Genomic DNA, 27,247 nt, shown 5'->3' with positions numbered 1-27,247 from the left:
GGGCAAGAGCATGTGACTGCAGTGTGAGAGTGGCATTAAAATGTGTGTTTGATTTAGCAACAAGATAAAACCAGACTACCTTAAACTCTTGACTGATTTCTGGTATTTTGGTGATCTGACCTGCTCCTTTCTGCTAACTTCAGTCTTGTTCTTGACTTCCAGGTTAGCAAATTGAAACGCCACATCCGTTCTCACACTGGAGAGCGTCCGTTCCAGTGCAGCTTGTGCAGCTATGCCAGCAGGGATACCTACAAACTGAAGAGGCACATGAGGACCCACTCTGGTATTGATGTCCTGGGGTTTTAGTGTCAGTGCTGAGGCTGTGTACAATGTGTGCTAGCACTTAAGCAGTAAAAGAATGCTATTTTGTAGTTTAATATTAAACTTTAATAAAGTCTGCAGCTGAGGAGAATGCACCATGATTTGTAAGCACTAGTAAATTTATAATCTGCCCCGAGAAGTGAGCTTGGAGGACTCTGATTTCCAGTTTGTGAGGTGAGAAAAGACAGGCACTTGTGGTAGGAACAGAAGAAACTTCTACTATCAGTGTTCAGCTTCCAGCAGAATATTATAGCCGTTTGCAATTTCATGCATGAGTGTATTTGCAAAAGCATCTCATGCATGTTAGTAAAGACCTGAACTTTTCCTTCAATAGACATAAGGATGGTTTTGGCACAGAATGTTACTGGAGTGCCAGTTTAACCGTTGTTGGGGGTCGAGCATGGGCGCTTTAACAGGCTTGCAGCAAGCTGTGAGAAAGTGAACCTCTGACCCCAGGCTGGAAGAGGAAGCGTCAAGGTCAGCAAAACAGGAGCACAATAACAAGATGCCAGAAGCATGATGTAACGCTAAGCTGAAGCGAAGGTGTGAAACCAATCAGGAGAGGCAAAGTGGAGCGTGTACCTCTCGCGGGCAAAGTGAAGCAGCCAATCAAGTAATGCGTGATTGCGTGTAAGACAGTATATTAAGAGCAGCCTTGTAATCAATAAACGGAGCATTTTGTGAACCTACATCGTATCGGTGTTTTCTCCCCTCCACCTGGCCGCGGCATTCTGGTGACCTCGACGTGATACCAGGAGAGAGAGAGACCGCGGACGAGAGAAGGTGGAGATCCCGGCTGCCCGAGAGAGGCAGGCTGTCCGAGAGAGGCAGGAAAAGAGCTCAAATTACGTGGCCACGGCTGACCGGTGAGTCAGGCAGACTGCGGTCTGGTTCGGGATGGGTTCCGCTGTATCAGCGATAGAAAAGGCTACGATAGAGGGATTGCTATGCGTAGCGAAGAAAACAGGGTACTCGATACCCCGACAGGAACTTGTGGACCTTTTGTTTTGGTGCCGGAAAAGGGGGTTGTTAGAAAATACGGCAGTTATTTTCCAAAGATCAATGGCGTAAGATAGGAGAAGAATTGTGGGAGAGCGTTCAGACAGAGCATAAAGGGGCGAAGAAATTAACACGCACTTACCGCTCCATTAAGCTCATGATTGATCAAATGCATGCAGAGGCGGAAATCGCAGCTGCGTTGAAGGATGCCTTGAGTGAGAGTACGAAAAACTCGGACTTGGGGGAAACGGACTTAATCGAGGGGGGCCCCCTCCCTGATCCAGTGCCCCCCCGTACCTCCCCTGAAAAAACAAAAATTGCTGCACCAGTGCATAAGAAGGGGGAGTTTGATGACTTAATTATCCCCTGGGACCCCTCAGATGAGTTGCCCACGCAACCATCTGCACCCCCTGAGCCAGAACCTATGGAGGTACTGCCCGAAAATGTACCCTTGCCGTCTGATGATGATGACGAACTACAAAAAGAATCGCCTTATGCTGAACTTGTGAAAGAACTAAGGCAACAGCGCCACCAAATGGCAAGGTTAATGATAGCTGTGAAAAATTTAGACAAGGATGGTGATACGGGTAAAAAGAAAGAAATGTATAAAAAAGCCATGGAGGCAATTAAAGAAGGAATCAAGAATATTGAAAGACAGTTGGACCAAAAGGAGAAATTAGACGCCGGGGGACGAGAAGGGATCAAGAGGGCAATTAGACAGGGAAAGCTAACGATTAAAGAAGGTCATGAAAAAATAAAACGCTTGTATGGAGCAGGGGAAGGATTAACAGAAAAAGAAAAAAGAGACTTACAGGATGATTTAGATGAAGGAATGTTAGAGGATGAGAGGGCAAAGGGGTATATCCCTAAAAGAGTAAACGAATATATCCCTACAGATCATTCTTTTGACATGGGGCGGAGACAGAATGGAGCAGAATGGACACCTTTAGACTGGAATTTGGTCTCAAAATTACAACAAAGTGTTATGGCCTATGGAGCCACTAATTCGGCTGTACGAAGACAGATGACAGCCTTTATGAAATACCAGGAGCTTGTTCCTGCCGATATTAGATTGCTTATGGAAACTCTCCTAGGGGCTACGGCTTTTACAATGTTTCTGGTAAAGTGGCAGGAACGCTTAGAGCTAAAACAACTAGACAATGTCTATTTACCAGACGGGGATCCACTGAAATATGCTACTTTGGAAATGTTAATGGGAACCGGGAGATATATAGATCCACAACGACAAGCAGCTCTTCCTCCCCGGGTGCTTTCACAAAGTAAGGCTGCTGCCCTAGAAGCTTTTAGTGCCTTACTGAAAATGGGGAAACCAAACCCTCCCTATTTACAGATAAAACAAGGGGATGATGAATTGTTTTTGACTTTTATGGATCGAGTGAGAGACTCAATTGACAGCAACCCCGATATAGACCCAGATATTAAAACACCCTTGTTAAAGGAAGTTGCTACCCAGAATGCTAATACAACATGCAAAAGGCTTATTGCTACCTTGCCCCAGGGCGCATCTTTAGTTCAAATGATTGATATTTGTTCAAAAGCACCCTTGGAGGAGGAAAAGCAGCGGGCTAATATACATGCCGTCGCTTTAGCGGCTGCCCTTAAACACGGGGGGTTGGGAAAAGGAGACAACGGCCCTGGGAGGGGACAATGCTATCAATGTGGACAGATGGGACATTTGAAAAAGCATTGTCCTCTCAAAGGGAAAAAGGAATTCTCAAAACCGTCTGCAAATATATGTAACCGTTGTGATAAGTTTGGTCATAAAGCTGCAGATTGCAAGTCCCGATTTAAGAAGGACGGAACACCGCTGTCGGAAAACTTCCAGCGCCGCGAGTTGGGCGCGGCACCGAAATACTCAACAGCACAACAGCACGCCATGGCTGCCTCTATGAGCTCACAGCAGCAACCAACGGAAGCGCAGGCGTCGACCTGGCCGTGGCAAGAACAGTAACTATTTCAACTGGGGAGGTGACAGTGGTGGATTCAACTGCCACTGGTCCATTGGGGGGAGGATTGAGTGCTTTATTGATCGGTCGTTCTTCATCAAGTCGGCAGGGTATTTTTGTCATGCCTGGGTTAATTGATGCTGATTATGAAGGAATAATTAAGATTATGATAAAAGTCTTTGCACCTCCAGTCACTATTACGCAAGGTAGCAGAATAGCACAATTAATTCCATTTTGTTCTCAAGTACCTGTATCTCGTAATCACAACAGAGGTATGGGAGCTCTCGGTAGTACTGGAAACACAGCAGGGCCTTTAGTAATGTTTTCCACTACCATTCAGGCCACAAGACCCATGCGTAAGGTGATAATATCATGTAAGAATGAAACACTGGGTAATGAAACAATAGAAATGATGCTAGACACTGGGTCAGATGTGACTATTATTCCCATTGCATCTTGGCCAAAGGCTTGGCCACTGCAAAGTACATCCATACTTGTCAGTGGAATAGGGGGTGAATCTAAAACGCTACAAAGTGTCGAATTTGTGTGTTTCAAGGATGCAGTAGATGACAACCAAGCTTGGGTACGACCATATGTCATGCATACTCCCCTATGGATCTTAGGGAGGGATGTTATGGCACAATGGGGAGTAACCTTAAGAACGCAGGATTTTTAGTAGTGGCTACTGAGGAACGGAGGCCACCCATGTTAAAGATCCAATGGCAATCAGATTCTCCTGTTTGGGTGCCTCAGTGGCCTTTAACAGATGAAAAACTCGAAGCTATTGAAGAACTGGTGGAAGAACAATTAAAATTAGGACATATAAAGCCCTCTGTTAGTGAATGGAATACCCCTATATTTGTCATAAAGAAAAAATCTGGAAAATGGAGATTGCTCCATGATCTCAGAGCCGTGAATGCTAGAATGAAACCTATGGGGGCGTTACAACCTGGTTTACCCTCACCAGTGGCTTTACCAAAAGAATGGCATCTTTTAATTATTGATTTAAAGGATTGTTTTTTTTCTATACCGCTGCATCCCTCAGACACAGAAAGATTTGCTTTTAGTGTTCCACAGAAAAATGTATCTCGACCCTCACGGAGATATGAGTGGGTTGTTTTACCACAGGGTATGCGCAATTCTCCTACCATGTGTCAATGGTATGTTGATCTAGCTCTCCAAAAGTGGAGAGAAAAATATTCAAAACCCATTGTATATCACTATATGGATGATATTTTAATTGCCACTCCTGAAAGCCTGTCAGAACAAGCAGAGACAGACTTTAAGGAAACATTACAACAATTTGGGTTATATATAGCGCCTGAAAAGATACAGAGACGAAATCCATGGTTGTACCTTGGAATGATGGTAACAGAAACAAGAGTAAGGCCGGGAAAATTAAAATTGCAGTCAGAAATCAATACAGTTAACGATGTTCAAAAACTTGTGGGAGATATCCAATGGATACGTACCTGGTGCGGAATCACTAATGAGGATCTTGAACCGTTATTTGAACTTCTTAAGGATTCCGTAGATCCCTTAGAACCACGTCATCTTACAAATAAGGCACATGACTCTCTTAAAGTAATTGAGACAAAAATTGAGCAACAACAGGTTTATAGATATGACCCTGAATATCCAGTTATGGTTTTGGTTTATGGATCACAGCAATACAGATCTGCTATTATAGTGCAACAAATTGAAAAACACTTAGCGATCCTAGAATGGGTTTTCCCATCGTATCAGCCTTCTGCATCTGTTACCACGCTCCAGGATTATATTGGGTCCCTATTGTTAAAAGCCAAAGAACGTGTCAGGTTGGTGTTTGGTGTTGATCCTTCTGTATTTGTACTACCTTGGAAAACTACTGATTTAATCCAAGAATGGTCATTATGTTCTATGACCTTTGCTCTTGCAGTTAATGGGGTACAATTGTCAACACATTATCCCTCTCATCCGCTGTTTCAAACAACCTCTATTATAATGAGAGGGCCTATTGTGAAACAAAAACCTATATCAAATGCACTTACTGTATTCACTGATGCCAGTGGACGTACTGGGAAATATGGCTTCGCATGGCAAGACAATCAAAATTGGAAACTAAAGATATGGACTGACACAGGAAAATCAGTGCAAATCTTAGAACTACAAGCCATTGTTGAAACCTTAAATTGGTTTTCCTCACAAGCCTTAAATATTGTATCCGATTCAGCATATGCAGTCAGTGTAGTCAATCGTATTGACTGTGCAAAAATAGGTAAAATTGGAACATTGGAAATTGAAGAATTGGTAATTCGCCTAAAGGGTATAATTCAAGAACGTAAGGAGCCCATCTGGTGCTGCCACATGCGAAGTCATACCAACTTACCTGGTATCTTTTCCCAGGGTAATGCTGTAATTGACCGAGCGGTTGCAGGACCAGTCGTGCTACAGAACTTTGAAGCGGCTCGTCAGTCACATGAGTTTTTTCATCAATCCTCAAGAGGTCTACAGCAGGAATTTGGACTATCTAGGTCTCAGGCTCGAAATATTGTCGCAGCCTGCCCTGATTGCGCCCGTATTGCTCCATTACAACAACATGGAGTTAACCCGCGAGGCTTAGGCCCAAGAAAAGTATGGCAGACTGATGTTACAGAATACCCCCCTTTTGGTCGACTGAAATATTTACATGTCTCAGTTGATACTCATAGTCATGCAGTATGGGCCTCAGCACTAACTACAACAGCCTTTAAAGCAGTGAAACAACACTGGTTACAGGCTTTTGCTGTCCTAGGGGTTCCTGAAATGATAAAGACAGACAATGCGCCAAGTTATGTAGGACACTGGAGTGAACAATTTCTAAAGCAATGGGGTGTTAAACATGTTACAGGCATACCTTACAATACTACTGGCCAGGGCATTGTCGAAAGACGACATCAGGATATTAAACGCTTGCTTGGCGCTTTGAAAAAAGAGGGGGAGATAACCCTCTCGCCACACGATATGTTAGCTAAAGCATGTTATGTTTTAAATTGGAAAAATCCTGTTTCAACCAATGATAAGCAAACTGTTATTCCGATACATTTGCACTATACTTCACAAAATTCTGTTTTAAAAATGCCTGTCCGTACTTGGGACCCTAAAAAAGGGGCCTGGGGAACAGAAAAAGAAACTTTATTCACCTGGGGACGGGGATATGCTTGTGTCTCTACAGGTGATGACCCACCTCGATGGGTCCCAGCTAAATGGGTAAAACCGTGGCTGGAAAAGAAGGGAGATTCTGAGGAAACGAGAGGACAGCAGACGGTGTCTTAATAAACTATTTGTGGAATCTAGCTAGGGAACTTTTGGAAGAAAAACGAAATGAAGATATTAGGTCTGGCAGCACCTGTGGTTCTGATGGAACAGGGAAGTATGATGTCACATAACATGGATCATCGGCAAAACATGTGGGTAACATGGGTTAATGAGATAGGGCAGGATTCCTTTTGTTTATCTATAGCAACCCCATCTGATCCATTTCAAACATGTTTGATTGGAGTCCCTCTGGTATCTCACAAGACCTTTATAGATATGGCTGACCACTTCTTCCAACACAGGCTGGCCACCTGTGTTGGAACGAGTGTGCATTTTAGTCAGTATAAAAGCCCAAGCCTCACGTGATGTGAGGGAGGCAGAGCCTCTGTGGGGACGCCCGCTAAGGTTGAGCCTGCCACCTTGCACTGCGATGATGCTTCTTGGAGCTGGTTTCTTAATAGTCTTTACAAGGTCCTTGTGCCACGTCCTGTATGTGGAACTGTGCAGTGGGAGCAATGATTGTCCGGATTTTGTGTTTCAAATATTGTAGTTCTGTGGAGAGTGTATGTGGGATCCCATATATGCATATATGTGTGTTTGTGTGTGTGTGATGAGGGCAGACAGTGTTCTGTATATTTTTTGTTGTCAGGTTCATGTAAAAAGTTTTAACAGGTAGCAGTTCAACATTTTGGGCAAGAAAGGGTCAATGCATAAGTGCAGCAGGTATTTATGGTTGACCACCTAAAAAAAAAAAAAAACAAAAAAAAACAAAAAAAAAAAACCAAAGGGGGAGAGTGTAATGATGGAGCAAACTCCTTGACTGTTAACACTGTACAGTTTACTTCTGCAGCTGCTTTACATCCTTCACAATCTTTCTGATCATTCTGAATCTATTCACAAGAAATTGTTTGAACTTAAAGAAAATACTGTAGAAACAAATCCTATAGACTCTTGGTTAAAATCGTTAGGAATAAGTAGTTGGTTAAGGAGTTTAATCATGATGTTTAGTGGACCAATAATGATTATGTTGTTAATTTTGTTTTTTGGACCTTGTTTGTTACAATGTATTATGCAACGCATGCAGCAGATGACTAACGCCTTATTTGAAAAAAGAGGGGGAGATGTTGGGGGTCGAGCATGGGCGCTTTAACAGGCTTACAGCAAGCTGTGAGAAAGTGAGCTTCTGACCCCAGGCTGGAAGAGGAAGCGTCAAGGTCAGCAAAACAGGAGCGCAATAACAAGATGCCAGAAGCATGATGTAACGCTAAGCTGAAGCGAAGGTGTGAAACCAATCAGGAGAGGCAAAGTGGAGCGTGTACCTCTCGCGGGCAAAGTGAAGCAGCCAATCAAGTAATGCGTGATTGCGTGTAAGACAGTATATTAAGAGCAGCCTTGTAAACAATAAACGGAGCATTTTGTGAACCTACATCGTATCGGTGTTTTCTCCCCTCCACCTGGCCGCGGCAAACTGTATTGCTGAAATTGGAGGGGTGGGGAGGAAATGCCCTTGCATGTATATATGAGCATTCAGAACCTCGCCTCCAAAAAAACTCTGATTCCACCTGCTGTCTTCTGGCAGCCTGCATGTAGATCTTCATGCATTTCTGAGAATAAGGGTAATAATTTAACTAATTTGCTGAAAGACTGAACTTGAGTCTCTTAGCTCCAGCATGCTCCTTTCTGCAAAAACCTCTAGAGATGGATCATTGAGCTCTTTCTAGAGTTACTATTTCTATCAATTAGCTGTCTGTTCCAAGTTCTGGGAGGTTGTTTTGTTTGGGGCTTTTTGGTGAGATTTCTTTAATATAAGTACTTGTGCTATTTTCTCCTGAAGGAGAGAAGCCATATGAATGTTACATCTGCCATGCTCGCTTCACTCAGAGTGGGACCATGAAGATGCACATTTTGCAGAAGCACACAGAGAATGTGGCCAAATTTCACTGTCCTCACTGTGATACTGTTATAGCAAGAAAGAGTGACTTGGGTATGTATCTCACAGATATTCTCCAGAATTAGAGCTCGCATAATCTAACCGCTGTCTCTTCTAACCTAATACTTGTGGTAACTGTACAATATGAAGAACAGGCTTAGATGTGTGGCTGGTAATACAACCTTTCAGCTTACAGTAGCTGCTGCAAACTGTAAGAACATTCAGTTTCTTTTCATTCTTTGAAAATGTAGCATGTTTTGCAAGCATACAGGGCAAGCTACTGTTTTCAGCCTATAGATGCAAGGCATTTATTGAACTTGGACTGAGATTACAACTGTATATGGTTTGGGGTCTAAAAAGGCATAAAACCATAGAATGGGTTGGGGTTGGAAGAGACCTTAAAGAACATCTGGTGACTTCCTGCATGTTGAAGGCCATTAAGTTTCATGCAGAGATATTTTCATCAAGCTAAAAGGTTTGAATTAGACCAAACAGTTTAATTTTCCAGGATGTGGAGCTGTGTGCCACAGACAGAGTAGGAGGAACTGAGTTGCCACAAGAGCCCCGAGTCCTTGCAGTAGGAAGGTCTTGATCTAGTGAACAGTACCCAGTGTGATTCCAGTAGGGAAACTCATGTTCTAAAAGAAGGTGAAAAATATCATGCCCAGAGCAGCTGTGGATAAGGAAGAAGACATGATTTGGCAGAACTTTGTCTGTAAACAGAACATCACCCAAGTAATGGGAAGGCAGGTTCCCTTCCAGTAAAGGCAAGTATAAATTGCTACGATGAGAAGCAGTTTGAGAGGATGTCAGTCAGTTGATGTCGGGAGCAAATGAGCTGACTTACAACAGGGGAAAACTGATGCTAGCTATGATTTTTTCTTCTAATGCTTTAATCTGCCCTAAGCTACCTTGTGCAGCTGTGGTATGCTGCTCTTAGTTGGAGGATTTGAAATAAATTGCTAAAATCTCAGTTGGGGGTTATCTGCTGGTATCCCTGTTGCCTTCTAGCCCTGTCACTTTGACTTCTAGTCCTGCAGGAAATAATTTTTTCCCCTGTTGTATTACCTGGCCTCTGGCTGTATCCAGGCAATTCTGAGTACTCTTAAGCATAGACAAGGCCCTTAGTGACATAGTTTAGTGGTGGCGTTGGCAGTGCTGGGTTAACGGTTGGACTTGATGATCTTAAAGGTCTTTTCCAACCTAGTTGTTTCTATGATTCTGTAACAGTCCACAAGACTCTCTAGTTTGACAATCGCATGTTATCAAATGCAAGTATTTCATACTAGCACAGATTGTGACTAATAAATCTAGAATCCTGTGGAAAACCTTGGAGTTTTCCTGCAAGCCCTTTCTGTCTAGGAATTGTTCTTGTTGCTTTTAATTACAAGTCTTTTAGGTCTTTAGTTGCATCCTAAATTAACTATTTCACTTTTTTGCCTTGAGCTCAAGAGAATGTGGAGGGAAGGTCTCCAAGGAGACTTTAGGCTAATCTTTTGTGCTTAGAAAGCCATGGTGGTTAAAGCCTCTGATTCTTTTGCTCACAGGTGTCCACTTGCGGAAGCAGCATTCCTACATTGAGCAGGGCAAAAAGTGTCGCTACTGTGATGCCGTGTTCCATGAGCGGTATGCCCTCATACAGCATCAGAAGTCTCACAAGAATGAGAAGCGCTTCAAGTGTGACCAGTGTGATTATGCATGCAGACAGGTAAGGTGGTGGGACTGGTGTTGGAACATGAGCTGGAAATAGGAGGTGGAGATCTTGGCTGTTAAGTTTGACCAGCTGTCAAGATCAAATTAGTGCTCTCAACCTTTTGAAGAGTGTGAAGGGAAAGTTCAGTGGCCTTTGCTTCTTGGTGTAGTGCTCCCCTGTAGAGAAATGCCTCCTAAGCTACAACCTTGGTGTTCCTGTTGACAAAGGGATTAGAGTCCATCCAGGATGGAAGTAGCTAGGAATGAATATGCCATCAATCAAGAGGTTCTCACATTCCTGTAGAATCATTTTTTTCTTGATATTAAGGAAAAAGTTTCAGCTTCCTTTTAGCTGAAAACTTGCTCTTCTGTATCCATATGTCTTGTGTTCTCAAGCTTCTTCTCCCATCTTGCTTGTCCCTGTCAGGAGCGGCACATGGTCATGCACAAACGGACCCATACTGGAGAAAAACCTTATGCCTGTAGCCACTGTGATAAAACCTTCCGTCAGAAACAGCTCCTCGATATGCACTTCAAACGATACCATGATCCCAACTTTGTCCCTGCTGCCTTTGTCTGTTCCAAGTGTGGCAAAACATTCACTCGCAGGGTAAGGGAATACATGAATTGTGGGTGGAATGGGTGGAAAGAGGCTTTTAGCCAAGGGGAGTGGAACATGGTTACCCAAAAGGAAAGGTGGGTGAGGTACAGGGCACAGTATTAATCTTTTAAACAGAGCATTTCTTACTGAGAGGAAAAGATGTGGGGAGACCTGGTATAATACAGAATTAGTACTAGCACTTATTTACTTTAACATCATGAGCAATGGGAAAATGCAACTTTATTCATAAAAGTTAATGAACTGAAATTTACCCAAAAAATGTTACCAGGAATGTGTTAGAAAATACAGAGTCAGAATATCTGATGTTGAATTCAATGCATGTTGTATTTTTTCTTGTGTGTTTAATCTTCTGCTGAGTAGAACACAATGGCCAGACATGCTGATAACTGCTCTGGCCTAGATGGTGGGGAAGGAGAGAATGGAGGAGAAACAAAGAAGGGCAAACGTGGCCGAAAGAGAAAGATGCGGTCTAAGAAAGAAGACTCCTCTGACAGTGGTAAGAAACAGCTCAGTACACTGAGAACTACAGGCATGCGATTCATTTAGTTTGCCTGTTCTGCAGGTTGGCTCTTGCACTTGAAAGGGTTTTATCTAGTTGACAAGCAGAAAATGATAGTACATGGCCAAGTATGGAGGGTACCATGAAGGTGGTGAGACACTGGAGAATGCATTGCCCCTGGCAGTGTTCAAGGCCAGGCTGGACGGGGCTTGGAGCAGCTTGGTCTAGTGGAAAGTGTCTCTGCCTGTGGCAGGGGGATGGAACTGGATGAGCTTTAGGCTCCCTTCCAGCTGAAACCATTCTATGGTCCTGAGAGGTGGTCCTTAAACTTGCCTAAGAAAAGCTGCCTGGAGGTTGATGCCTGGGATCCTGGGCAGGATGGAGGCTTATTTCAGCAGATAGGTGTAATATCATGGCCACTGTAAGCTTCTCTAGAACAGAAATGACAAACTGCAGCAGATAATGATCCCCCTTGCTGCAGTACTGTTTGTGAAGGAAGAACTCCGGCATAGTCCTGAGGGAAAACTTAGTCATGTCTTGAAAAGAAAATCCAAGTAGAGTCTTGAGACCAGCCAGTTCCAAGATGATTCTGCAAAAGCAGTGTTGTTGATTAATTAGGCTTTCATCTGGAGTGCTTTATGTACCTAATCAAGTTTAGGTTGGAAGAACAGTGATATTTCTGGCTAGAGAATGTGTATCTGAAATTCTTTTGTGGCATTGGGTTTTATAGGATGAATGGTCAAATGGCTTGTGCAAACCTTGACTGACTCTATAGAAATAAGTGCTAAAGTCATGTTAATTGGTATCACAGAAAAATGGTGGGATGGCTCCTATGACTGGTATGTTGGAATAGAAGGTTACAGGCTCTTTAGAAAAGACAGGTGTGGCAAATGCGGAGGGGGAGTTGCTATTCATGTCAGTGATAGGCTAGAGAGTATGGAACTCTGGGGAAAAGTGATCACTCAACAGAGAGCTTGTGGGTCAGGTTCACAGGGAGAACAGCTATGGGGGACATTACTGTGGGGATCTGTTACAGACCACCTGACCAAGAGGACTCTGTGGATGAAGCAGTCTACAGAGAGATAGGAACAGCCTCACGCTCGCAGGCTGTTGTTCTCATGGGAGACTTCAACCACCCTGATATCTGTTGGAGGGACAGTACAGCCCGGCACAAGCAATCCAGGAGGTTCCTTGATTGTGTGGAAGACAACTTCCTTCTGCAAGTAATAGAGGAGCTGACGAGAAGAGGTGCCATGCTTGAACTCGTGCTCGCCAACAGGGAGAGGCTGGTTGGAAATGTGACATTCCAGGGCAGCCTTGGTTGTAGCGATCATGAGAAGGTGGAGTTCGAGATCCTCAGGACAGTGAGAAGAGCGTGCAGCAAGCTCACTGCCCTGGACTTCAAGAGAGCAGACTTTGGCCTCTTCAAGAACCTGCTTAGTGAGGTTCCATGGGATATAGCCCTAGAGGGCAGGGGGACCAAGACTGTTGATTGATTTTCAGGGATCGCCTGCCACAAGCTCAGGAGTGTTGCATCTCAACTTGAAAGAAGTACAGCAGGAGGGCCAGGAAACTCCTTGGATGGATAAGGAGCTGCTGAGGAAACTTTGAGGGGAAAAAAAGAGGCTTATAAAAGGTGGAAGCAAGGACAGGAGGCCTGGGAAGAATACAGGGATGTTGTTTGGGAAGCTAGGGACCAGGTTAGGAAAGCTAAGGCCCAGTTAGAATTAAACTTGGCAAGAGATGTGAAAGATAACAGGAAGGGCTGCTATAGGTATGTAGCAAATAAAAGATAGACTAGTGAAAATGTGGGCCTTCTCTGGAAGCTATTAGGAGAACTGGCTACCCTGGATTTGGAGAAGGCTGATGTTCTTAATGACTTCTTTGCCTTGGTCTTCACTGGCAAAGGTTCTGACCACACCACCCAAGTCTTGGAAGGCAGGTGCAGGTAGTGTGAGAATGAAGACATTAGGCCCACTGTAGCAAAGGATCAGGTTTGAGACTGTCTTAAGAACCTGGATGTGCACAAGTCCATGGGACCTGATGAAATCCATCCACGGGTCCTGAAGGAGCTGGTGAATGAAGTTGCTAAGCCACTGTCTAGCATTTAAAAAAGCATGGCAGTCAGGTGAAGTTCCCGATGACTGGAAAAAAGGTAATATAACCCCCATTTTCAAGAAGGGGAAAATGGATGACCCGGGGACTACAGACCAGTCAGTCTCACCTTTGTGCTTGGCAAAATCTGGGAGCAGTTTCTCCTGGAAGGCATGCTAGGGCACATGAAAAACAACAAGGTGCTTGGTGACAGCCAGCATAGCTTCACTAAGGGGAAATGCTGCCTGACCAATTTGATGGCCTTCTATGATGGGGCTACAGAACTGATGGACAGGGGTAAAGCAGTTGATGTCATCTACCCGGACTTGTGCAAAGCGTTTGACACTGTCCTGCACAACATCCTTATCTGAAAACTGGAGAGACATCATTCTGATGGATGGGCAACTTGGTGGATAATGAACTGTCTGGATGGCAGAATGCAAAAAGGGTCAACGGCTCTGTGTCCAGTTGGAAAACAGTAACGAGTGATGTCCCTCATTGATCGGTGTTGGGGACCGGTCTTGTTCAACATCTGTGTCGGTGACATGGACAGTGGGATTGAGGGCACCCTCAGCAAGTTTGCCAATGACACCAAGCTGTGTGGTTCAGTTGATATGCTGGAAGGAAGGAACCCCATCCAGAGGGACCTTGAGGTGCTTGTGAGGTGGGCTGATGCCAACCTCATGAAGTTTAACCATGCCAAGTACAAGGTCCTACACCTGGGTCGGAGCAATCCCAGGCACAGGTACAGGTTGGGCACAGAAGAGGTTCAGACCAGCCCTGCAGAGAAGGACTTGGGGGGATGTGTGTGTTGACTGATGAGAAAGTGAACATGAGCCAGCAGTGTGCGCTTGCAGCCCAGAAAGCCAACCGTATCCTGGGCTGCATCAAAAGGAGTGTGACCAGCAGTTTGAAGGAGGTGATCCTGCCCCTCTAGTCTGCTCTTGTGAGACCTCACTTGGAGTATTGTGTATAGTTCTGGTGTCCTCAACATAAAAAGGACATGGAACTGTTGGAACAATTCCAGAGGAGGGCCATGGGGATGGTCAGGAGCACCTCACATATGATGATAGGCTGAGAAAGTTGGGGCTGTTCAGCCTGGAGAAGGGAAGGCTGCGTGGAGATCTCATGGCAGCCTTCCAGTATCTGAAGGGGGACTATAGGGATGGTGGGATGGACTCTTCATTAGGGACTGTAGTGATTGGACAAGGGGTAATGGGTTCACACTTAAACAGGGGAAGTTCATATTTAGATGTAAGGAAGAAGTAATTTACTGTGAGAGTGGTGAGGCACTGGAATGTGTTGCCCAAGGGAATTGTGATTGCTGCATCCCTGGTGGTGCTCAAGGCCAGGTTGGACAGAGCCTTGGGTGGCATAGTTTAGTGTGAGGTGTCCCTGCCCATGGCAGGGGGGTTGGAACTAGATGATCTTAAGGTCCTTTTCAACACTAACTACTCTATGATTCTATGACTACAATGGTTTATCTTATACTAGAATTCTCATTCCTGTCCATATCAGGGGGCTTGGAACTTGATGATCTGAAGATCCTTTCCAACCATAACTCTTCTGTGATTCTATGTTTCTATATTTTTTGTAACTTTTTCTTTTTTTTTTTTTTTAATCTCTTGAATAAAGCATGTTGTTGTGGTTTAAGCCCAGCTGGTAACACAGAACCACACAGCCCCTTGCTTACTCCTCCTGCAGGACAGGAAGGAAAATCAAGTTTGCTACATGGATATGTAGCAAAGAAAAGACAGAATAGTGACAATGTGGTCCCTCTCTGGAAGCTGTCAGGAGAACTGGCTACCCTTGTTTGGAGAAGGCTGAGGTTCTTAATGACTTCTTTACCTCAATCTTCACTGTCAAATGCTCTGACCATTCTGCCCAAGTCTTGGAAGGCAGATGCAGGGACTGTGAGAATGAAGACCTTGGGCCCACTGTAGGAAAGGAACAGGTTCAAGACCATCTTAAGAACCTGAATATGCACAAGTCCATGGACCTGATGAAATCCATCTGCAGGTACTGAAGGGGCTGGCCAATTAATTTGCTAAGCCCCTGTCCATCAAATTTGAAAAAAAAATTGGCATTCAGCTGCAGTTCCCAGTGCCTGGAGAAAGAGAAATATAACCCCCATTTTCAAGAAGAGGAAAATGTAAGACCCAGGGAACTACAGACCACTCAGTCTCACTTCTGTGCCTGGGAGGATCATGGAGCAGATTCTCCTGGAAACCATGCTAAAGCACATGAAAAACAATGAGGTAACTGATGACAGCCACCAGGGCTTCAGTAAGGGCAAATCATGCCTGGTAAATGTCATGGTTTAAGCCCAGCCGGTAACTCAGAACCACTTGCTCTCTCACTCCTCTACTTCTTCCTCCCCCCAGTCCTGAAGGGATGGGGAGGAGAACTGTAAAAATGTGGGTTGGTGGGTGTGTGAAATAGTCTGCCACACCTCCCCTTATTTGTGCTTCAGCTATTCTCCTCCATACCAGAGGCTTTAACCTCTTGGCTGGGTTAATTGTGGCACGTTTCACAGTTGTGAATAACCTGGGCAATAGTGTCCATTGTCAAGTCCACCCCTCGATCACGAGCCCATCTGTATGTTGCATCTCTGCCCTGATGGCCCACCAGACCAAAAATAATTCACCCTTATGTTGCCAATCTAAGTCCATCTGAGCTTCTTCAATCTTAGCAGCTTTACCCACCTTTGGGTTGTTGCAGTGTTCCTCAGTGGGCTGACTCTTAGGTACATGAGTATCTACATGGCATACCTTCACCATATCATTTTTCTGACAGCTAATTATATGATGGGGCCTCTTCAGCACGCATCACCTCCTCTGGTGACATTCCAGAATTTTTGCCATCTGGCAAGTCCACGATGACTTCTAGAATTCCTGGACGACTGGGATTTCCTATTCGAGCTCATTGTGTAATGAGTGCAGCCCACTTAATCCGTGTAGCATTGGTTGCATGGTGTGTAGAGGAGACCCTGCCTTTGAACATACGGCCCAGCATGGGCAACTGGAGTGCCAGGAGGAGCTGTGCTTCAGTGCCAACGTTTCTGAAGCAGCTTGAACCCCTTCATAGGCTGCCAGTATCTCTTTTTCAGTTGGAGTATAGCTGGCCTTGGATCCTCTGTATCCCCAACTCCAAAAGCCTGAGGGGTTGACCTCAAGTATCCCCTAGAGCTTTCTGCCAGAGGCTCCAGGTAGGACGATTCTCCTTGGCTGTGGTGTAGAGTACACTTTTTTACATGTGGCCTGGTCCAGACTGGTCCAAGGGCTACTGCATGAACTGTTTCTCGTTTAATTTGTTCAGAAGCTTGTTGTTGCTCAGGGCCCCATTGAAAATCATTCTTCTTCCAGGTCACATGATAGAGAGGGCTTACAATCGAACTGTAGTTTGGGATGTGCATTCTCCACAACCCCACAACACATAAGAAAGCTTGTGTTTCTTTCTTATTAGTTGCTGGAGACACTGCTGTTATCTTGCTGATCACAACTGTGGGGATCTGGCGATGTCCATCTTGCCTTTTTCTTCCCAAAAATTGAATCCCCTGTGCAGGTCCCTTGAACTTACTCCATTTTATGGCAAAACCAGCTTTCAGCAGGATTTGGATTATTCTCCTCCCTTTCTCAAAAACTTCTGCTGAGTATTTTTAAAGTCCTTTCCAGCCTTAACCATTCTGTGATTCTGCATTGCCCCACACAGTAATGTCATCAGTGTATTGCAGGTGTCATGGAGCTTGCCCTTGTTCCGGTGCAGTCTGGATTAGTCCATAGCAGGTGGTAGGGCTGTGTTTCCACCCCTGGGGCAGTCAGTTCCAAGTGAACTGGATGCCCCTCCAAGTAAAAGTTAACTGTGTCCTGCACTCTGCTGCCAAAGGAATTGAGAAAAAAAGCATTGGCAATATCAGTCATGGCATATCACTTGGCTGCCTTTGACTCTAATTCATACTGAAGTGCTAGCATGTCTGGTACAGCAGTACTCAATGGTGGTGTGACTTCATTCAGGCCACGATACTTTGTCTCCATTCTCCGTTAAGACTTTCTCACTGGCCATATGGAGCTATTAAAGGGTGAGTGGGTCTTACTGATCACTCCTTGGCTCTCTAGTCTATGGAGCAGCTTATGGTTGGGAATCGGGGAGTCTCAGTGCGATATTGCCATTGGTGCACTGTTGTGGTAGCCTTTGGCACTTGTTCTTTGACTTTCAGCAACCCCACAACAGAAGGGTCCTTTGAGAGACCAGGCAAGGTGGACAGCTGCATAATTTTCTCTGTCTCCAAAGCAGCAACTCCAAAAGTCTATCGGTACCTTTTTGGGTCTTTGAAGTACCCTCTCCTGAGATAGTGTATGCCAAGGATGCCTGGAGCCTCTGGACCAGTCACAATGGGGTGCTTTTGCCACTTCCTCCCAGTCATGCTGATTTCAGCTTCCAGTACAGTCATCTCTTGGGATCCTCCTATCACTCCAGAAATACAAATGTATTCCACCCCTTGACAGCTTGATGGCATCAGGGTACACTGTGCACCAGTACCTACTAGAGCCTTATACTCCTGTGGGACTGATGTGCCAGACCATCTGATCTACACAGTCCAGTAAATCTGATTGTCCCCTACCTCCACCTGGCTGGAGGAAGGGCTCCTCTAATAGCGATCACAATATCAGTCACTTCTGTCTTATACAAAGTGATTAGTTTTCTTTATCACAGTAGCTGGAGTAAAATCAGCTCTTTCACTCCATCTGGGAACCTGCTCACCAGAGATTGAAGCCTCAGCTTTCTTGGGATGATCATCCTTGACCTTTGTTCTCCTCTTCAGTTCATGTACCTGTTCCTCCAGAGCTGAGGTAGGTTTTCCATGGCATTTACTCTTGTCTTTTCTGTGATCCCACAGGTGAAACCATAGGGTGGTCCGTGGCATGTACCTCCTGTGTCTTCTGTCTTGAGCAGTGGGATGCTTTTTGTTAATAGCTGAGGCATGGGTTGGTACACATGGGGAACTGGATAGATCAGATAGGTTGTCACTCAGTTGTTTGAACTCCTGGGACAGTTTTTCCATAGCTGAAAGGATGGAAGGAGTGAGGTTGTCTTCTATCTCTGGGAGTTTATGAATAATTTCATCCACTGTTAGTGGTACTGCGTCAAGCCAATTTATTGCTGCCAATGAATGGGTATATGATGATGGTACATTCCTTGTAAATTTCCGCCACATGGGTCATGTACTTTCAACTTCATCTGGCTTTCCAGATGTATTCCTAGTATCCGGTCTACAATAGATCATCTCTACAATGGCTGATTCCCTCAGAGAGTGGATGCCTTTCTCTAGAGTAGTCCAGTTAGTCGAACAACTCGTAACATCGTGTTTGTATGGAAACCTTTCTTTCACAGCTGCCAAGAGGTGCCTCCAAAGGCTGAGGGACTGTTTCTCTTTTGCAATTGCTTTGTCAATTCCCCCTTCTCTAGCAAGTGATCCCAGCCGCTTGGCTTCCTTACCTTTTAGTTTGTGACCGTCGGCCCCATTGTCCCATCATCGGAGCAACCAGGTGACGATGTGGTCCCCTGGATGATGGGTGAAATCTTTTCACATATTCTGTAGTTCGGTTGAGGTTTGGGGTCAAGAAGTCACCTCTTCGTCTTTCTCTGATCCACATAATAATAACTCTTGTTCAGGTGCTGTCCCGTGTAGTAAGTGCATTAGTTCTTTATCTTTCTTCACTGTACAGTTTGCTGGTTTTGCATCTTGCTTCCTTTCCCCTTGTGTAGAGGTGCAGCCGATATTGGCACGAATTGGTCCTTTGGTTTAGCTGCAGTGATTATCACTGTGGTTTGAGTGGCTGCAGTATCTGTTGTCAGGGTTGGTGCAGCCGCTCTGCTTGGGGGTTGAGTAGCACCAGCAGCTGCGCTGTCTGTTGCTGTCGGCGTTTGAGTAGCTGCTGTATTTGGAGTTGTAGCTGCATTGTCTATTGCTTTGCCATCAGATCTAGAGGCATCTTTTTCCCTTTGAAGGTGCTGGATAGTGTTGAACAGGGCTTTGTAAACATAGGCTAAGCCCCAGGATGTTGCCATGATTTGTCCCTTTCTGGTATGATCAGGATGACAACACACCTCGTTTAAATGTTTTACAATTTTTCCATATTTTGCAGTTGTTCAGTGTTGAAGTTCCAAAGCACTGGAGGGGCCCACTGGCCTAGATACTTGCCTATACTATCCCACACATCATGCCACTCATGACTGTCCAGCCTCGAGGAAAATCTCTTGGTTCTCCTATATTGTTGTCTAATCCTAGACAAAACGCAAACCCGACTCTGCTTAACTTTTGAGGTCAGATGAAATGGTCGTGGGTAAAACACACTCCGTACGTGTGCCAACATGGTCATCCCCATCACAATCATCAGACAGGTCTCGAGGGTATCCAAAGGCCATTCAAAACATTCAGAACTCTCAAAAGATGCTGTAAATAGTCTGGTGGGGGAGCTGGGGGTGTAAGGCAATGTCTTCTTCATAGCTTGACCATCCAAGGAGGGGGAAAAAAAAATGTGTAATTCCTAAACACTTCCATTACAGACCTCCCAAAGTATGGTGGTGGTGACCACACTGGGAACACAAGCCAGATCAATTTCATGATCAATGAGTCTATTGTATTACATGTCATTACCATGAAGTGCAGTGAAACGAGAACCTTAGCCTTGGCCCTAAAGTCAATAAACACTAACACAGCCAATAATGGCTTTAAGTAAGGTAGGACATGCTGAAACTATGAGATCAAGAGCAACAACTTTGAGAGCTACAAAATCAAAATTGTGATGAGTAACTATTAATCTGAAACAATGAATGCTTATTACAACTACGATTAGATATACTCCAGTCAGATCTGTCATTATCTCAACCGTTCTTGCCCCCCATTGGGCACCGCAAAGAGCTGTTGTGGTTTAAGCTTAGCCGGTAACTCAGAACTGCGCAGCCTCTCACTCACTCCCCCTATTCTTCCTCCCCCCGCTCCCAGAGGGATGGGGAGGAGAATCGAAAGAATATAATTCCCACAGGTTGAGATAAGAATGATCGAGTAACTAAGGTATAACACAAAACTACTACTGCTATCACCAATAATAATAATAATGTTAAAGGAAATAACAAGGAAAGAGAATACAACTGCTCACCACCTGCCAACTGATACCCAGCCAGACCTGAGCAGCCATCTAGCCCTTCCAGGTATCTCCCCCCGTTTATATACTGGGCACAACGTGCTGTGGTATGGAATACCTCTTTGGCTAGTCTTTGTCAGGTGTCCTGTTTCTGCTTCCTCCCAGCTTTCCCTCCTCCCAGGCAGAGCATAAGACTCAGAAAGTTCGTGGTCAGAGTAAAGATTATTTAGCAACACCTAAAAACATCGGTGTTCTCAGTGTTGTTCCCAGGCCAAAAGTAAAAAACACAGCACTGGACCAGCTAGTAAGGAGAAAAATGACTGCTATAGCTGAACCCAGGACAGAGGCAAAAAATAAAATAACTGCCTTGATAGAAGGTAGTTTAAAATGTGGGATTCTGCATTATCTAAATTTTAATATGTGATTTGTGGGCTTTCTGGGAGGCTAGCTTATTCTGAAACCCTGAATCTTGTTTAGTTGATAAGGTCTGGATTCAAAACAGTGGTTCATGATTGTGGCTTAGACTCTGTGATGGAGAGAATCCCTTCAGTCTCAGGTGGGTTGGCAAGTCTGGGTTGACTTCCTCAGGAACCATTTGATCTGCATTAGAAGCTTAGTAGTGTGAGCTGGGTAGTGTTAAGGAAGATCTCCTAACCAGGTTTCCAGGAGAATTGCATTATCCAGGGTTGTGTTTAGATCTGTAGTTTTGTGTGTTTTGGCAACTGTTAAATGTTTTAAAGTGGTGAGTAAAGCTTTGACACAAGAGACCCACCCTGTGGTGATGGGAAATGGCAAATAATGGGCTTGTTTCCCATGTGGGGGACATCTAATGTCTCCCAACATTTGATAGGCAGTTGATAGACCTTGAGTTGAGGAGGCAATGTAACGAAGCCATGAGAAACTCATAAACAATTGGGGGTTATTCCTTGGGTGACTGTAAAATAATGCAGCATGTACATCCCTCAGTGTACAGAAGGGACAGTTTGGGGGGAGGGGGTTCCCCTTTAGTCAGATAAACAGAAGCGTGCCTTTTGCAGTGGCTCTTCTGTTCATGAGTGAAGCTGTTCTATTCACAGGACACTTTTACAAATGTAAGGGCCATCATTTTGCTGTCCAAACACCTCTTTCAGCTTTTTGTCTGCTTTGGTTTTGCCCCAGGCATTCTGAACACATCAGTGGTGTGAAACTAGTAACTTTCAGGAGTCTTTTGAAGAATAAAGGGTAGAGCAGTAAGCTCAGTGAGCAATGTAAAAGTTGCTACGACCCCACAGCTTGCCATGAGGACTTTTGGAATTGGCTCCAAAATGCACTGAGGTGCAGAGTTGGATGTGAATGGGAAGTGCCATCACAAAGTCTTTGAGTAGTCAGGGCCTTGTAAAATACTCTGCATTAGACCCATCCTGCCTCCCAAGAGGGGTCTTGGGGAAGAGTTTCTTGGCTGCTGAGGTTGGTGAGCAGTATGTTGATAACCCTGGTAAGCATGGTGCGTAGTCTTCAGGCTTGGACTCAGCCATAATGCTGAACAACTCCCAGTTTTGTGTGGTTCTGCCGTAGTCTGCTTGAGATTTTGACGTCTTGGACATAAGTCCCGGTGTCTGGGAGCTGCTACCCTGTTTTCCTATCTTAACAGAATGAAGTATGTCATTGTCATTTGTAGGATCATAGAATCACAGACTGGTTTGGGTTGTAAAAGACCTTAAGATCATCTAGTTCCAACCCCTTTGCCATGGGCAGGAACGCTTCACACTAGACCATGTTGTCCAAAGCTCTGCCCAATCTGGCCTTGAACACTGACAGGGATGGAGCATTTATCACTTCTTTAGGCAACCCGTTCCAGTGCTTCACCACCCTCACAGAAAAGAACTTCTTCCTTATATCTTATCTGAACTTCCCCTGTTTAAGTTTAAACTCAGTTCTCCTTGTCCTATTCCTGCAGTCCCTGATGAAGAGTTTCTTGAGGGCTAGGAGACATGCTCTTGCATCTCTCAAGTTCTAGTGTTTCATAGAGAGACTGCAGTGATTGCTACTACTATTTATGTAACTGGCCCTTTTATCCTTTTGCCCCCCTATTTTCCCACACACTTTTCTCCAAATCACCTCAGCCCATAAGTAGTCCTGTGTGATCCAGTACTGCCTTTTCCCTGCACCCTGTTGTGTCCCACCCCCAGCCAGCAGCTCCCCCATACCTCTTCATCTGAATTGTGATCTGGAGAACTGCTTGTGGTGGGATTCACACCTGGATGCTGGAGCTGATGGCTCTCCTGGGAGATGCTTGTTCCTCAGAAGTCATTTCACTTTCCATTATGCAGCCCTGTGCTCTTCTGGGTTGTGCAGGTGGGACTATGGGCTGATGGCTCCTCTGATTGGCCTGGGAGTAGCCTGGAAGTGTATTATTTGGTTCCCCTTCTGCTATTGTCTCTCTGAGCTCCTTTGTGGATGTGCAGAGGAGCTGTTTTCACATAACCTAACATAATTCCGTTTGCTATTGCTTTCTGAAGGACAGCTTGTTCTCTCTAATGTGAGGGTAACTGACTAATAGTCTGTGCCACCAACTTCTCCTCAAATGTCTTGGTTGCTGCCTTTCTCATCAGAGTTGACTTTTTTGGGTGTGCATGGGATTCTCTGCTCCACCAAGGACACACTGGGATCTTTGGAGTATAGTCTCCTATACTTCTCGGTCTTGAGTTTTAGCCAATCCTGTTGTCTTCTTTACCCGAATGTCAACGTGGCCCCTTTCCTTTGTTCTTTTCTTGTTTGCTGGGGTCTTTCTCCGGTGAAGACATTGATGAACTTTCTTGGTAATGTATTAACAGAAAAACGCTTACAAGCTTAACCGTAGTCTTAACATTTTGTTCTATACCTTATATGGTTATTTTGCCTAGTACCCAAGTTTGCAACATCCTGTAACAAAATGTATCTCTTGGTTATCTAACCTCCTTAAGGCATTCAAACTGTTAAACAAAAGCACCCTTTGAAAAAAAAAGCGATTGATTAGGAGAGATTATCCCCTTTGTTTCTCCTTCCCTTTCATCATTTGTATTGACAGGAGCACATATGGTAATCACGGTCACAAAGGAGGGCTGGTTTCACAAAAAGTGCAATGGCGACAAGGACTCCTAAGTTCCGGACAGAAATCATTCCTGTATATTTCACATCCGTCACACACAATGCACTTATAAGGTAGGCTGATGCCAACCTTATGAAGTTTAACCTTGACAAGTGCAACGTCCTATACCTGAGCTGGAGCAATCTCAGGCACAGCTACAGGTTGGGCAGAGAAGAAATTCAGACCAGTCCTGCAGAGAAGGTCTTGGGGGTGTTGGTCAATGAGAAAATGAACATGAGCCAGCAGTGTGCACTTGCAGCCCAGAAAGCCAACCGTATTCTGGGCTGCATCAAAAGGAGTGTGACCAGCAGGTCAAAGGAGGTGATCCTGCCCCTCTAGTCTGCTCTCGTGAGACCTCACTTGGAGTACTGTGTGCAGTTCTGGTGTCCTCAACATAAAAGGACATGGAACTGTTGGAACAATTCCAGAGGAGTGCCACAAGGATGATCAGGGGACTGGAGCAGCTTCCATATGAAGACAGGCTGAGAAAGTTGGGGCTGTTCAGCCTGGAGAAGAGAAGGCTGCGTGGAGACCTCATAGCAGCCTTCCAGTATCTGAAGGGGGCCTACAAGGATGCTGGAGAGGGACTCTTCATTAGGGACTGTAGTGATAGGACAAGGGGTAATGGGTTCACACTTAAACAGGGGAAGTTTAGATTGGATATAAGGAAGAAATTTTTTACTGTGAGGGTGGTGAGGTACTGGAATGGGTTGCCCAGGGAAGTTGTGAATTCTCCATCTGTGGCGGTGTTCAAGGCTAGGTTGGACAGAGCCTTGGGTGACATAGTTTAGTGTGAGGTGTCCCTGCCCATGGCAGAGGGGGTTGGAACTAGATGATCTTAAGGTCCTTTCCAACCCTAACTATTCTATGATTCCATGACTGTTGTTATCTCAACCAGCGTCATTTACATTCTTTCAGTTCTCCTCCCCATCCATCCAGGAGCTGGGGGAAAGAAGGGGGGGAGTGAGTGTGTAGCTGCATGGTTCTGAGTTACCGGCTGGGCTTAAACCATGACAGTTCTTTGTAGCACCCAATATGGGGCAAGAAGTGTTGAGATAATGACAGATCTGACCAGAGTGTGTCTTATTATATTTGTGATAAGCATTCATTGTTTTAGATTAATAGTCACTCATCACAATTTTGATTTATGTGCTCTCAGATTTGTTGTGCTTGATCTCAGAGTTTCAGTATGTCATACCTTACTTGCAGCCAGTATTTACTGTTTTAGTGTTTATTGGCTTTGGGGGCAGGGCTGAGATACTCGTTTCACTGTACTTTATGGTAATGACTTGTAATATGATTGAATCATTGATGATTAAACTAGTCTGGCTTGCATTCTCAATGTGGTCATCACCTCTATATTTTGGGAGGCATATAATGGGAATTTTTAGCAAATACACATCTTTTTTTTTTCTCCTCAGGGTGGTCAACCTATGAGGAGCCATTCCTTCACACCTTCAGCTCCCCCACCAGTCTATGTACAGCAGCATTTGAGAATGCTAAAGCTTTTGGATGTCCTTTGGATACCCTTGAAACCTGCCTGCTGCTTGTCAGCGGGATCTACATGTTACTGCATATACTGGGTATGTTTTACCCACAGCCATCCCACCCTGAGAACACCTGATCTCGCAAGTTAAGCAGGGTCAGGCTCGGGTCTTGTCTAAGGTTAAATGATGATCTAAGAGGACCACTAAGAGATTTTCCCTGAGGCTGGACAGTCATAAGTGGCAGGGTGTGTGGGATCACATGGGCAAGCTCCTAGGCCAGCAGGCCCCTCCGGTGCTTTGGAACTTCACCCCTGAACAAATGAAAAATTCGGAAAACATAGCAGAACACTTAGACAAGGGGTGGTGTTGTCCTGGCTATACCAGAGAGGGACAACTAACTGCAGTGTGCTGGGGCTCAGACTATTCCTACAGAGCCCTGCTCTGTAAGGAGAAAGAAAAAGATGTCCCTGGATCTGATGGCAAAGCAACAGACAATGCAGCTACACAACCCCCAAGCACAGCAGCTACATCAACCCTGACAACAGAAATTGCAGCCGCTCTAACCACAGTGATAGACACTGGAGCTAAACCAAAGGACCAATCCATGCCAATATCAGTTGCCCCTATAAGCAAGGTGAAAAGCAAACAAGAGCCACAAAGAGCAAATCATGCAGTGAAGAAAGTTGAAGACCCAATGCACATACTAGAGGGGACAGCATCAGAATGAGACTTATTACTACAGGAATCAGGGGAAGAGGAAGAAGAGGTGACTTCTTGATCCCAGACCTCAACTGAGCTGTCTTCCAGGGGACCACATCGTCACCTGGTTGCTCCGATGATGGGACAATGGGGCCGACGGTCACAAACTAAAAGGTAAGAACAAGTGACAGTCACGACCACAACAGTGCACTGGCGGCAATATCGCACCAACCGAGACTCCCTGATTCCCATCCATAGGCTCATCCATAGACTGGAGAGCCAAGGAGTGATCAGCAGGACCCACTCACCTTTCAGTAGCCCCATATGGCCACTGTGAAAGTCTAACAGAGAGCCTATCATGGCCTGAATGAAGTCACACCACCATTGAGTGCTGCCATTAGAACTTCAGGATGAACTGGAGTCAAAGGCAGCCAAGTGGTATGCCACAACTGATATTGCCAATGCATTTTTCTCAATTCCTTTGTCAGCAGAGTGCAGGCCACAGTTTGCTTTTACCTGGAGGGGCATCCAGTTCACTTGGAACTGACTGCCCCAGGGGTGGAAACACAGCCCCACCATCTGCCATGGAATGATCCAGACAGCACTGGAACAGGGGCAAGCTCCAGAACACCTGTGGGATTTACATTCTTTTGAGTCTCCTCCCCTCAGGAGTGAGGGGGAGGAAGAAGGTGGGGGAGTGAGCAAGCAGCTGCCTGGGTCTGAGTTACTGGCTGGGCTTAAACCACAATAAGCACCAAGCTCCAGACTGCCTGAGCTGCAGCCTGTCAACCAGAAGCACCTGAAGGATTTTTCCCAGAGGTGGAATAACCCAGGAGGAGATCCCTGGAAGGGCTGAGTGATAGTACTCTCCTGCCATGAGGCTACAGTTCTTCTGAAACCACCTTCAGAGCAAAAGCCAAGGGAGGAAGCTGTTTCCCTGCAAGGCCCCTGTCTCCCTAGAGCCCAACCACAACACAAGCTCTTCTCGAAGAGGTGGCTGAAGAGAACATGGCTCAGGACCAGGGCCAGCCTCTGCTAAGTCACTGCCTTGAGCCTCCTGAGCTATGTCAGTGGGCAGATGAGCACCAGGAAGAGGAAGGGTACAGGATGTCCACCACCTAACAGAGACGGCATCTGCCTATGACAGTCCTGGTTGGATTTGTGGCTTTTCCAGGATGACAGGAGACCAAGCTTCTGGTATTCAAACTTCTCAGAAAGGGCACCAGGTCCCAGCTTTGTCATGTAATGATACTCGGGACATGGAGAGAGCAGCTGTCCCACTACACCCATCAGAAGATGACTCCTATTGAAGCTTAGAAGCAAAAAGGAACTCAGGGCAAAACTCATCCCCAAGCTCATTCCCTGAAATACTGGGTGCTCTCACAATGACAGCTTCTCCCATGGCTTTCA

At 45.2% G+C, this 27,247-nt stretch overlaps 2 protein-coding genes across 5 annotated transcripts in view; both read left to right on the top strand.

The window, feature by feature from the left end:
- LOC117438005 (transcriptional repressor CTCF-like) overlaps positions 1–26,292 on the top strand; it is a 30,586-nt gene extending 4,294 nt beyond the window's left edge. For 3 of the 4 annotated variants that reach the window (XM_034073332.1, XM_034073331.1, XM_034073333.1), the window contains 6 exons: positions 163–283; positions 8,398–8,547; positions 10,041–10,201; positions 10,613–10,795; positions 11,168–11,303; positions 25,073–26,292. In XM_034073332.1, the coding sequence (XP_033929223.1) occupies positions 163–283; positions 8,398–8,547; positions 10,041–10,201; positions 10,613–10,795; positions 11,168–11,303; positions 25,073–25,275 (954 nt within the window). In that variant the 3' untranslated portion in view covers positions 25,276–26,292. Of the gene's footprint in view, positions 1–162; positions 284–8,397; positions 8,548–10,040; positions 10,202–10,612; positions 10,796–11,167; positions 11,304–18,113; positions 18,219–25,072 lie in introns of those variants that run through there. The other variant, XM_034073334.1, reaches the window with a different exon arrangement.
- LOC117438006 (endogenous retrovirus group K member 7 Gag polyprotein-like) lies at positions 1,210–3,350 on the top strand. Its single transcript, XM_034073335.1, has 2 exons — positions 1,210–2,023; positions 2,165–3,350. The coding sequence occupies exons 1-2, from the start codon at positions 1,478–1,480 to the stop codon at positions 3,290–3,292; spliced, it is 1,674 nt and encodes a 557-aa protein (XP_033929226.1). The 5' UTR covers positions 1,210–1,477; the 3' UTR covers positions 3,293–3,350.
- Positions 26,293–27,247: the final 955 nt, after the last annotated feature.

The sequence above is a fragment of the Melopsittacus undulatus genome, chromosome W (genome assembly GCF_012275295.1).
Source record: "Melopsittacus undulatus isolate bMelUnd1 chromosome W, bMelUnd1.mat.Z, whole genome shotgun sequence".
NCBI lineage: Eukaryota > Metazoa > Chordata > Aves > Psittaciformes > Psittaculidae > Melopsittacus > Melopsittacus undulatus.
This window is presented reverse-complemented; position numbering and strand designations above follow the sequence as displayed.

What these genes read in the sequence shown, in the direction of transcription:
- LOC117438006 (XM_034073335.1), top strand. Translation starts at nt 1,478, where the DNA reads ATGATTGATCAAATGCATGCAGAGGCGGAAATCGCAGCTGCGTTGAAG. An exon ending in CCGGGGGACGAGAAGGGATC is followed by an intron (nt 2,024 to 2,164) that starts AAGAGGGCAATT and finishes ATGTTAGAGGAT; the next exon opens with GAGAGGGCAAAGGGGTATAT.